The sequence below is a fragment of the Cyprinus carpio genome, chromosome A13 (assembly GCF_018340385.1).
Source record: "Cyprinus carpio isolate SPL01 chromosome A13, ASM1834038v1, whole genome shotgun sequence".
In the NCBI taxonomy this organism is placed as follows: domain Eukaryota; kingdom Metazoa; phylum Chordata; class Actinopteri; order Cypriniformes; family Cyprinidae; genus Cyprinus; species Cyprinus carpio.
The window spans coordinates 5,283,927-5,296,757 of record NC_056584.1 but is presented as its reverse complement, the minus strand read 5'-3'; the positions used below and the strand labels follow the sequence as shown (position 1 = coordinate 5,296,757).

At 37.7% G+C, this 12,831-nt stretch overlaps 1 protein-coding gene across 2 annotated transcripts in view; it reads left to right on the top strand.

The window, feature by feature from the left end:
- The window catches only part of LOC109098127 (homeobox protein Meis1), a 63,653-nt gene extending 58,400 nt beyond the window's left edge, over positions 1-5,253 (top strand). The window contains exons 11-13 of one of the 2 annotated variants that reach the window (XM_042768443.1): positions 303-392; positions 913-1,006; positions 4,437-4,493. In XM_042768443.1, coding sequence (XP_042624377.1) covers positions 303-392; positions 913-971 — 149 coding nt within the window. In that variant the 3' untranslated portion in view covers positions 972-1,006; positions 4,437-4,493. Of the gene's footprint in view, positions 1-302; positions 393-912; positions 1,007-4,436 lie in introns of both variants that reach the window. The other variant, XM_042768442.1, reaches the window with a different exon arrangement.
- Positions 5,254-12,831: the final 7,578 nt, after the last annotated feature.

Below are 12,831 nucleotides of genomic sequence, written 5' to 3'. Positions count from 1 at the left end.
GGTAAAAAATTATCACTTAGGTTTTCCTCATATTTTTTTTGTGTCGTCTAAAAATGTTTCCTGTATCTAAAGAATATAGGCTTATTTTATTTTTATTTATTTTTTTGTTCCATTTACTTAAGCTTCATTGGGCATGTTCTGTCAAATGTTTTATCTCTCACGAAACCCAAAGAAACTGTATGAAATGCTTAAGTCTGCATGCGTGTTAACAGATGATGTTTCTCCAGTGACTTAAACTTAATTAAAAGCACTAATTGACCACTGTTCATTTCCCCACATTCCCTGATCATGCCCTCCTGCAGTAAGTCAAGGAGCTCCCTACAACCCAGATGGTCAGCCCATGGGAGGCTTCGTGATGGACGGCCAGCAGCACATGGGAATCAGACCACCTGGTAAGACCTTGGCGTGTCTTCTCCTCTGACATCTCCCACCTTCCGACAAGCCCCCTCCTTCTCTTCCTCACTACCTCCTTCTCAGTCTGATTCTAAGACCTTTGGCTAGCACAGGTGTGGTCCAATGCATTACATCCCTTTGTCCCTTCATGTTTCCTTTCTGAGACCATGGCTTTCTAATAGCCATCTTCCCAGAATTTGCTCTTCTCTCTGAATCCAAGCTTCTTCCACCCTGTGCAACTGGTCTCTGTTGCTAACCACTCAACCCCCTCCCACTTTGCCAGTTAAGCTGCAGGATTTATCCAAAGCTAGGCTTCCTTCCAACCTTTGGCCTTTGAATGCATTATTTACTTGTTTGTTTACTTATATTGTCTTATTTGTACCATATGGTGTTCTTCTCTTTACTTTTAAAAAATGGGGGATTGTGCTTTTGTTTCTTGACCTCCTGTCTCTGAGCTGTGGTCTGTGTATTTTCTCATCTTTCGGCATCTTCTTCTTCGATTGTTTTCTCTCCTTCTAGGGCCTATGAGTGGGATGGGCATGAATATGGGCATGGAGGGACAGTGGCACTACATGTAACCTTCTAGTTAACCAATCGCAAAGCAATGGGGGAAGTAAGTACAAAAGCAGGGTCACCAAGCATCCATAATTTGTGACATGTTTTCAGCAATTAATTTGAATTGCTTTTACAAAATGGGAGAAACAAAAATGTCTCTTTTCCTCCAGAAAACAAGCTGCTTTCTCCTGCTTATCAATACTAATATTTCCTGTACTTGTGGGTGACAAGCTCCGATCAGGAGTTTTTGTGCTTGTGTATGTGTAAGATCTGTGCTGCCCTTTCTTACTTCTGAACATTTTTGGCCATGTTACTTAACAGTGCATAAAGTAATATAAAAAGGGAAAATGAGTGTGGGCGAAAGAGAAAGAGAGAGAGACCAGGAGGAGGAATAGCTGTGTGGGGAAAGAAGCAAATGGAAGGTGGGGGGATTGAGATTGGGGTTTTGGTCGGAGAAGGGGAGGGGTGTGTTACCATAGCAACAGACTGATTGCCAAATGTAAGCAGTCTGCAGCAGTGCAAGGAGAGAAAAGTGCATGTCCCCAAAGTGTCATAAATCTGTCTCCCTACAGTTGATGCATGAGTTACATTTATACACCAACCTGCGAGGCAACGCACAAAGAATCGCTTTCTCACCCTGCAGCCAAATACATAGCCACACATTTGGAAATTATGTCAGTCTTGCGTGGAATGTTTTAGGTGGAGCTGCTTCTATCGACCCTGACTTGGTCCACTATTTCCTTGTCTGTCTTTCCTAATAGGATTACTAATGGCAAAGGCAAAGGAGATGAAGGAGTGCAAAATGGAGGTGTGCACAGCAGGGTACACAGCTTAGTCCAGCCTAATTGACTATATCCAAATTAAATATGCCATCACAAGCGGTGTGACAAATGGATTTGACTTATTCAGTATACAAAAATAGCGATCATTAATGCAGCCAAGCATAGAATACCTCTGTTGTCAAAGAAACTCTCTACTTCACTGTCTTTAACTGAGAGACATAGGCTAATAACACAAGCTCTGCACTTTAAAACATCACGTGCCCACTTTGTGTGCGTATCAAAACACTGAGAGTGTTTCCCGGTGTCCAAACGGCTGCTTACAGCAGCTGCTGTAGTTCCCAGAAGAGATGAGAGAAACCTGCTTTAAACAGCCTCAATTTGCTTGCCGAAATCTGTAATTGGGCCGCGTGTAGAATATTAGATGAGATGGGTTGAGGGGAAAAGAGAGCTAGCGAGAGGGGGAAATGAGGAAAGAAAAGGAGGGAGAGTGTGACAGAAATATGTCGCCATGGTGAAGAATGCCTGTTCTTTATGGCTTCATCACTGACATTTCCTAGCTTGTCTAATTTAAATGTTGTTACTATAGTTTCTAGGTCAATTAAATGTAAGTGATGTGTTTTATACTTCACAACCAATTAAATTAATAGGTTATTACAAAAAAACGTTATCTTATTTGATTAAGAGACCAAGGATTCATTATATTTTATAAGCAATTTTCATTAGTTGAGGAATTCTCCTCAAGGCGAGATTAAGCAGTTATTTGATGGGAAGTCCCAAGACCTAAAATTAAGGTATTCCAAGCAGTCACACTGCAACATTACTTAAAACCAAAGCCAATTAAACCTACTTAGCAAAGCGTTATGCTTTCTGCCCATGACGATTATAGAGCTTATAGCTCTCCGAAACAATACACTTGTCAGCGTGGATAAAACCTAACTACTCAACCAGAAGAGGGTGAGCCTTTGATAAGCGAGGGAATGACTGTTTTATGACCATTTTCCCCCCGTGCCGTTCTTTGTGTTTCTTCAACAAAATTAGCCAAGGGTGGCCAGAATTTTTTCATTTTACTTTCAAGACAATAGTGAGCACAGAGAGCATTAATTATGGGCATATGGACAAAAATGTTGCCCTCCCTGTCCATACTTGAACGCAGCTGGTATGCTTTGGTGAGCTGGAAGCTCTGCTGGAGAATCCTTTGTCTGAAATTTCATTCCTCCCATTCATTAAGCAGAAGTTTGTTAACCTTTTTCAGGGTCAAGGTACCCATATTCTGCTCTGAACTTTTACTTTTAAGGGGGGAAAGGGTCCTCAGGGATTTGGCTCCTGTATTGTCTATGTCAAATATCCCCTGTTGATTCGGTCCCATGGCACTTCTGAAAATAGAGAAGCAAGGAACTCAATGTATTGATTGACTTATTAAGTAATAAACCACATTTGCAACGTGTGCCCTTTTAACATCCAAGCATTGCTTTTTTGATGAAGTAGATGTTTTCCCTCATCACCAAACAACTGTTCAAGGATTGAAATCAAATACAGCTGATGACCCCTCAAAAGCTCAGGTCAGGCCTTTAGTAGTAAATAATTGCACGGGCATAGAGATTACCGCTTTACTTGCTTTTAACGATTATATATGGCATTCTACGGCTGAAACCAAAAGACCTACAACCAAAGCAATAACAAAAGGTTTTTTTTTTTTTTTTACTTGAGGTTGATTTGTTGCTTTGTATTGCCACTGTCACATGTTGGTTTGTGTTGCCAGTTTAGGCCTCTCAAGTGACGGCTTTTGTAAATTTTCACCTTTCGTCTTTAATTTAAGCACAATGGTGGCGTTTCTCTGAGGGGCTCTCAGAGCGAGCCACAGACCTTTGCTCATTGTGTTTAAAGTGAGATAAGTGTGGGGAGAATGAAGAATAAAGGCATGGCTTATTTTACTTCATTTGTCATTGTTGTGGCGTCCTCTGGCATAAAGTCTTGGCTCGTGGAAACATAGCAGTTCATTTCCTGCTATGTGCCAGTTAGTGTTAGACTTCACATTTCTATCATTTTGATGGTACAACCTTTACTAGAATGTGATTAAAATGTTAAGAGAGAGTAGATTTATGGATGAAAAATTATTGTTGTAAAAATGATCATGAAAAAAATAAAATGAAGTCAGTGCCTTTTAAAATATAAACACATCATAGTCACTGTTATCCAGAGGGGAGCCAATTATAAAGATTTCATCATGGCATTGTTCTCTGAGATGAATATAAAATTAGCAAATTAAGCTTAATAACAACTAGATATCAACCTCCTGATTGACCTTAGTGAAGGACAACCTTCCGGTTGAGTAGTCAGGTATGATTGTGGCAGATTCCAGATCTGATGGATACGACACTGAGTACAGATCCCTGGTGCAGGCAGCAGTAAAGTGCTATGTTCAGGCCAGTGAGTTAGTCCCTAGAGAGCCACCCTCTCCCACTACACAGATTCCTCTTCTAGTCTCTTCCCATTCATTACAGAGGAATGGTACTCTCTCCAAGGCTACTCTTACAACCACATAACTCATATGCTTTCTGATGCTGTGATTGTAGAGTCAAACCTTCCTTGTAAAGGAAACAATTGGCTTGATGACCTCGCAAAATATAATATATACAATGTTATGTCTGACTATACCAAATGCATCAACAATTAATCGCTATAATCTTCTTTTTGTTTCTTCCCTAGGACTACAAGGCATGCCAGGGGATTACCTGTCACACAGTGGCCCGGTGGGTATGGCTATGGGGCAACCAGGCTACGGCGCCTCCCAGATGCCCCACCACCCTGCTCAGTTGCGGCACGGCCCTCCCATGCGTTCCTACATCCCTGGACATCCCCACCACCCAGCGATGTTAATGCACGGAGGACCACCTCACCCTGCCATGCCCATGTCAGCCTCTAGCCCCCCTATGTACAATCCAGGAGACCCTACCATGGGAGGACAATTCATGGACATCCATGCCCAGTAATTTACTAAAATGGATTCTTTAAACGACTGCTATGGATAGAAGAGGAGCTGCGATTGGTTTTTCTGGGGCTTGCCAAGCACGATTATATACTGACTTGTTACAGAAACTGAGGAGCTTGCATCTTGGCTATAGATTCGGACTAAGAAAGAAGCCTGATTTCTGTATACTATGGGACACTTTAAAAGGAGGTGCCCTTTGCTTAGACACAAAAAAAGAGAGAGAGAGGGAGAGAGAGAGAGAGAGAGATTGAATTTATTACTATATCAGCCTCTAAAGTGGAGGGATGAGGACATACTGTATACTGTTGTACAATTGCATTGGACTTTCGTATGAACTGGGAAAAAAAGTATTGTAAATGCTATCTTATTGTTCTGCATATTATGTTGTTTCTAATAGATTTTTTAAAAAAGGATGTGAACTTTTTTTCTTTCCACACTATGTGTGTGCCATCTCCATAGACTTTTGGCCTCCTCCATAAATCACTTTGCGTTTAAACAAGAAAAAAAAAGTGAATAAATCAATAATTCATTGAATACATGTTTGCCAGGCCATTTTTTTTTTTTTTGTCCTGCAGGAGGGCTGATTTCCCATGACCCATCACGGCCATAGAAAGAAACTGAGTGCTGTCCACCTGTCTGAGCCACATCCTCCTGTCTTTCAGGAGGTCTCCATTTTGCATTCCCAATTTGTACATCATTGGAACCAATTAAAATTATTTTCACTTACCTTTACTGGATGTGTGAGAAGCTGAATGTGAAGAACAAGCATGTGTGTGTGTGTGTGTGTGTGTGTGTGTGTGTGTGTGTGTGTGTGTGTGTGTGTGTGTGTGTGTGTGTGTGTGCGGGCGTGTGTGTGTAAAGCCAACCCATCAAACTTTCAGCATTTAAGTTATAAATGGGATTTGGGATTCTTTTGATTAAGCAAACCTGTTTTGGGGATATTGGTTTTATGTGTTGCTATCACTTGCTTAAATTTTGAAGAGTTTATGTATACATTGTAAATGAATAAATTTTGTGTAAAAAGAAGGGGAACTATTTTTCATATATTTGTGGTTTCTGGGCCTGGTTTGATTTTTCATAGGACTGGTTCATTTTATGAGGCTGTTAACTGACCAAAACTTTCAGGTTGTGTATGACTGTAATTCACAAAATACTATAAATCATTTAAATAGTTTGGGTTATTTAATTTCACAATGTTTTCAGATACCAAATAACAGTACTCTATTTCATTCAGCATATTTTAATTGACACATTATTTAAATCATTATCCAACATTAAATTATATATAAATGAAATTGAAAATCTTCAAAATAGTTATATTATTCATTAGCCAATGTTCATTTTACTTTGATTTGCCTTTTTTTTTTCTGTTCATTTTGATAACCTGGATTACATTCTTTTGCCACCCTTCCACAATTAAATATCTTTATCTAATTCTGATCTAATTCTCCAAACTTTTTAAGTGTTCTCATTTGTGATATGATCAAGACCATAATCTTTTGTAGGTGTTCGAATCAAACTATATGGGTCCATAAACCACTATAGATTCAGCCAGGGGTAATAATTTGAGACTTTTATAAAACAGTCCAATCCCATAGAAAATCTTTGGGTCACACCTTTCAGCTGTGTCCACGGAGTAGGCTAATTAAATTCTGAGTAACACAAATGAACAGGAAGTTATTTTAGGAGTAGCATGTAATTACAAAGTGTTTGTTATAGGCTAATTAATACACAAGGTGAGTTATTAGAAAACATTCTGGTAAAATGTGAACATGGTATGAACATGTGGCTCTTAATGCACAAGGTGAGTCCAACTCTACAACTAGATCTATATATTGAAACGTTTGTCTAAAAGCTGCAAATTCAACGTTTGCACGTTTGCTAATGTGCTGCCCGTTCGAAGGAGGCTCAAACGGGGGGTTAGATGAAGTGAAGGGACGGTTTAAGGAAGAATTATCCCCCGTTTAGCATTAAAATTCATTTAGATAAAATTGCCACAAACATTTAAATAGGAAGATTAGTTCCCCCTCACGCCTTATTTCACTCACTCAATGGCTCCGTCAAGAGCGCTTGAAACGGCATTATCTTTGGCTGTTTCCAAGCTACCCGCTAAAACCAAGTGCCTAAATAATTCTAAATCAGACACAACTATTCAAAATGTATGTTTACGATGAATTCAATACGACCACGACAGGGAAATGTGGTAGGCTATATTCCTGTGGGAATGCTGGAAAAGCTTACCCAGTTTATAACTAAATGGGTGATGCCATGCTAAACTATAATAAATCAATAAGTTCCCTTTCTTAAACCCGTCCCTCAGTTTTCTGTCGCCATTGTATTTTTATTACCTTCTCTTCACTGAGTGTTTTGCTCTCAAGCAACGCGGAACTCGGGCGACGTTTTAATGACACCGTTTCAGCTCCTCAGATTTGAATTCCTCAACCGTCCGCCATTCGGTGCTCTGGAGACACGCGCGGAGATAAATCCCATGTTTGACTGCCATCTTTAGGGGATCTGGAAAACTGTCCTTAAGGGGCATGCATATTTTATATCTTGAAGTTTACCCAGATATACATTATGGTCTGAAATAGGTGATTAGCCTACTAAAATTATATATATATATATATATATATATATTATATATATATATATATATATATATATATATATATATATAGCCTATATTTGATGAGATGATTTTACGTAGGCTAGCTTAAAAGGCTAATAAATAAAGTGTGTTGTCACGCTTTATATGACTGTTTATGTTGCCATATAACAACTACTGAGTAATATTCATGAACAATATATAGCATATGCCATAGACCTATTTATTTCCTTTCATCCCCACCTTTTTTTAAGCCCCGATTGTTTATTGTTGTTATTGTTGTAATTAATAATACGTAGCTAGGCTAGGGCTAATGTGTAATAATAATACCTGTAATAAAGCAATGTTTTTATATGCTGCTAATGCACGGCTAGACCTTTTCAAATCAATGTATTTTAACAGGCTATATAGGCTACCAGAGATACAGAACATTAGTTTAGAAACATGTTAGTTCTGTTCTGTTCCCACTGGGTAGATAAGTTTCCTAATGAGCGTTTCGTGACCTTTGCAAATGAACATGATTATTGATTTTCTTCATTTATCTGCAGTAAAAGACATACAGGGATGACGCCTTTACCATCTGTTGTTTAAGAAGAAAGAAGAAAGCTTTTATCTGGCTTTGGGCACATACTGAACTCTGTGAGTAATGACTGAAAGAAATTTGTTCCATAAGCACAGAGGTGCCCAAACTGGACTTTCTGCCTCCATTAAAGAGCAGCATGGGCTGTGCTGTTGCATGTTTCTGTCATCTGTACTCTGTATTCAAGTAGTTTTGCTTCAGTATGAAAACTTTCACAAAGGGTCATGTGTCTTCGCAGCACGCCGCAGTTGCAATGGCAGATGCAAATGTGGTCCACTCACTGGTCATATTTGAGAGGGCTATGTCCACTCCATGAAGTGTGTGTGTGTGTGTGTGTGTGTGTGTGTGTGTGTGTGTGTCAGTGTCAGTGATTGATTGATTATTTTATTGTTGTTGTTGTTGTTGTTGTTGTTGTATTTTTTGTATGTTAGAAATACTGAAACATAAATTCATCTCATTTACATTCTCCCACAATTAATTTAATTAGAAGTTTCATATAATAAATAAAATAACAATGAAATTAAAATCCACGTACATCTACAAATATGTCAAGAACACATACCGTAGAGTAGACCATATGATTTTAGTGGACGGTGCTACAATATAAACAACTGACGTTATATAAGGAATCGTCATTTTAAAGTATTGCTATATATATATAAATACAATTGCATTCAGTGTAAGAATGAAAGTGTTTTAATGACCAAAGCAACATTTCGTGTTAGTTCAACTAAAGTAGCTATTTAATAAAATTAATTTTTAATAAATTACTTTTATTATTAAATGTGTGCTTATATGTAAAGTAAACAGTCTATGTTACCTTCCTTTTCGCTTTGTCTTTTATTTTCTTGCTTACTTTGAAGAACTCATTAGACAAACTAATGCATATTTCGGCAATCTTGCCAGACCGACCTCAAAATAAATAAAGAAATAAAAAGAAAGAAAAGAAAGAAAGAAAAAAGTAGCATAAATAAATGAATATAAACAGCCAGGACGATTTATATAAAATTGAAAGAGCAATAAATAGACAGAATTGTGAGAATCCGATGCCTGATATGTCTGTTTAAAAGTGCAATTTTATTTCGCTAACGTCTCAAGCGTGTTACCACATAGAATGATGTTATGTGGCAGCTGGTGGACTACTAGAGAGAAGTCTGGAGAGAAAGGATGGGGTGTCCAAAACCGTAGGGCCATTTTGGATGTCATCTGTTTCCTTGGTGACTTCGCCCACCCTGAAAGCCCCTGGGCTCCAGGATTGTTGGAGAGAAACGGGCTATTTTCTGCACTATCATTTATCACTGTCACCACGTAATGATTCCCCTCGCAGCTCCTTATTGATGTTTGTAATTGCATTATCTCATAAGGGGGTGATCAATGAAAGCGGGCTGCATTCGGGGGTCAGAGGATGCAGGATTGCTTTTTTGTCCGTTCAGTTCAATGAGCGCTTATTATACAGCTTCATACTCCACGATTAAGGAATATATATATATAGCCCATCTATCTATCTATCTATCTATCTATCTATCTATCTATCTATCTATCTATCTATCTATCTGTGTGTGTGTGTGTGTGTGTGTGTGTGTGTGTGTGTGTGTGTGTGTGTGTGTGTGTGTGTGTGTGTGTGTGTTAAAGGGAAATAACAGAATGTTTTTGTGCAATCTCGTGAAAGCAAACAGCATTAAAACTTAAGTCAGATAATTCGACAAAATTCCAACATGTTTTCATGGATAAAGAGACATATTGCGTGCAAAACAGCACAAAATAAAATTATTAAGTATTAAGGTTTGGAACTGAATGTTTATGAGGACAAGAACTTGTAGAACGGACCCGAAGAATATATTTAAAAACAGCAAGAGATTTTATTTAATTTTATTTATTTATTTATTCATTGTTAACAAATTGCTCCTGGTGGCTTTAAGAAGTTGAGTCCAAAACGAAGGACGCAAATTAAGTAATAATATCTTGTTTCAGCTTCCAGAGGGAGGGTTGTTAAGCCTAGGAATCAAATCAAATTCGCCGAATTTCATGTAGGACGGACAACACGAGCATATATATTATTTCTTTATTTTTCTTTTTTTTATTAAAATTACGATAGTGCAATTATGTTTTGTTATGTGTTTTGAATAGCGGCATTGAAAATATACGATATATATATATATATATATATATATATATATATATATATAATATATATATATATATATATATATAGGCCTATATATATAATTTACTGATGCATAACTTGAGCTCCTAGCCCTGTTATGTCACAGAAGAGCTGCTGTCGTCAGATATGAATACAGATATTCTACAAGACGAGCGTTTTAGTCTGTTCCTGCAAATACATCGCGCATATGTTGGAATAGTATGTGTAGTCATATCTCTAATAAATCTTACATTCTGTCTTTATTTACACAGATAGGTTATTATTATAAGCCTATTATTATCAGTATTATTATTAATTCGTGTAAAATGCGGTAGGCTACTTATTTGTTTAGATGTCTAAAGTATTTTTATAGGTAAAGTAGAAGGACCACTGCTGTGTTGCAGTTCGCACATCGTGCAACAGAACCGCGTAGTATCTCCCCCTCACTTTCTCTCTCGATCACTATCAAGGTCACCACGGCTGCGGCTTACGAAGGACAAGAGGCGGTAAAGCAGCCTCGGATGTCAGTGAAAGGTGCGCCAGCCCGGCTCCCATCTTCACCTGGTGAGATCCGATCCAATAATAGCCGTTGTGTGTTAGGCTTTAATGAGGGCTCATCGACCCCCACCTGCCCAACAGTCCAGATGAATGCCAAAACGCACTCAGCAGCATCATTTCTCCGCTCTCTTTTATGTTATGAGGTATTATGTTTCGTTTACAATAGCCACTTATGTTCTCTCGTCGCTTTGATCCCGGTGAGACAGCGAAGTACGATGCATCTGCTGTTAGGGGCGAAAGATAAACGCAACACACATTCAAAGAGCAAAACTAAAAGAACCTATCAAGTTATGAGAACTTTGCGCGATCACGGAAGGTAATAGGCTATAGTATTGTTTTAATAGTGACCCCTTTTTCAATCATAAATAAACACATATACATAGACTACGTACAGGATAATTAAAGGCTATTAATTCCATATATTCTTAATTCAGTTAGTATAGCCTAAAACAGAAATTTACACAATGTGGAAAGCAGCACACGCATATACTGGAAATAACTCTTAACAATTACTTTAACTAATGTAGGCTATTCCATCACTGTATCCAGAAAATCATTTTATTTTCTATCGTACACCACTTGATTATTATAATTATGTTGCGTGCATCGCAATATGTAGATAAACTTCGTGAGGAAATTAATCACAATGGCAAAATTATATTGGAAATAATTATTTAAAGGGCACTAAACATGCAATTGCTTTATGCAAAGCAATAAACGTGGAATGATACTTTTTCTAATGAAGACAAAATTAATATTATTAATTCAATTTTAAGGAAGTATAAAACCAAAGACTTCTTGAGTCTAAAGAGAAACTTTTGATACAGTAGATAATCACTGTGTGTCACATGACTGGGAGCCGAGGGTGAAAAGGTCACGACTGCTTTAGGTAAATATGTGAGCTGCAAGTTGAGACAAGGCAGAGAGTCACAAATTCCACTCGCATAACAGAAGAGTGATAAACCTCTGACCCGAGAACAGTGGCCTCCTCATTTATTTATTTTTCGGAGGCTGTAATTCGGTCTATGGGAACGTTTCTTTTTGATATGCCATCTTTGCTGCAATAATCTGATGCACAACGAGCCAGGAATGGAAAATAAATAAATAAATAAATAAATAAATATACACTACATCAGAAAGAACCATTAAATATTACAGTACTGAATTACAGGAGCCTATTATTAGATTTCTTTTGAGTTTGAATACCCTACACATTATGGTAAGACTAGAGAATTTATCGGTGTATTATCGGTGAATGAAAGACTTCATTAAAAATGTTTGAAAATAATAGATAATGTGGTACACTTTCATTAATAATAACTAATGAAACACAAAACACAATTTAGCTATGATAATGAGGTCATGTGCATTTAAATAAATAGAAACTTTTATTCATATATTTTTGAATGTACATGAATCATACATTTATATTTTGAAATCAAATTGATCATTTGAGTCATGAAATGTTTACTTGAGATTAGTCCAGTTGACCTGAACAAAACCTTTTTTTTTTTCTTGTCACATGACAAAAAATGGTCAAGAAATACATTTTTAATTATATGTATTCGCAGTGTTCATAACGTATTTGGCATGCTTTTTTTGTTGTTGTTGTCGTCCATCTTACGTTTGTCTAACAGGCGTATAGTTTATCTCGACGCATTGTGCAGCTTTTCTTCTGTTCAAATGGTGTCTTTGTGCTCTGGGCTGATTCTCTCTAGTAGCCCTAATGCTGTAAATGAAACCGTTGTTTATTCACACATCAAGCTCCGTTTTAAGACAACCATTTCTTAATGATGAATTAAATCCGGTAACGATTTCAAAGTAACACCCAGAGTGTATCTGTTCCTTACAGCGCGCATAATTATCAGCCACACATCCGTGGCGGGTTAAAAATGTCAGCAAGAAGCTCTCTCACCTTGTCAGGTTTTCGGAGTTGCGTGTTTTCACTTTCCCACTCTGAATTGGTAGTGCGTGAATCAGACACAGAGACTTTGTTATTGCTGCAGTGAAGAAGCACGCGCAAATCCACAGGAAGGTATCAGCAATGGATCCGCAATGTTCATTAAGTAAACCTAATTATAAGTTTTAGTATGCAGCTGTTTTATGCTAGTTATTTTTATTATTATTTTTTTTTTTAATCAACGAGAGCCATTTTCACACTTTATCACGATCGTATCACTTGTAAACTTGCAAGCGCGGGGAATCTATTATTTAGAGAGAATGCAA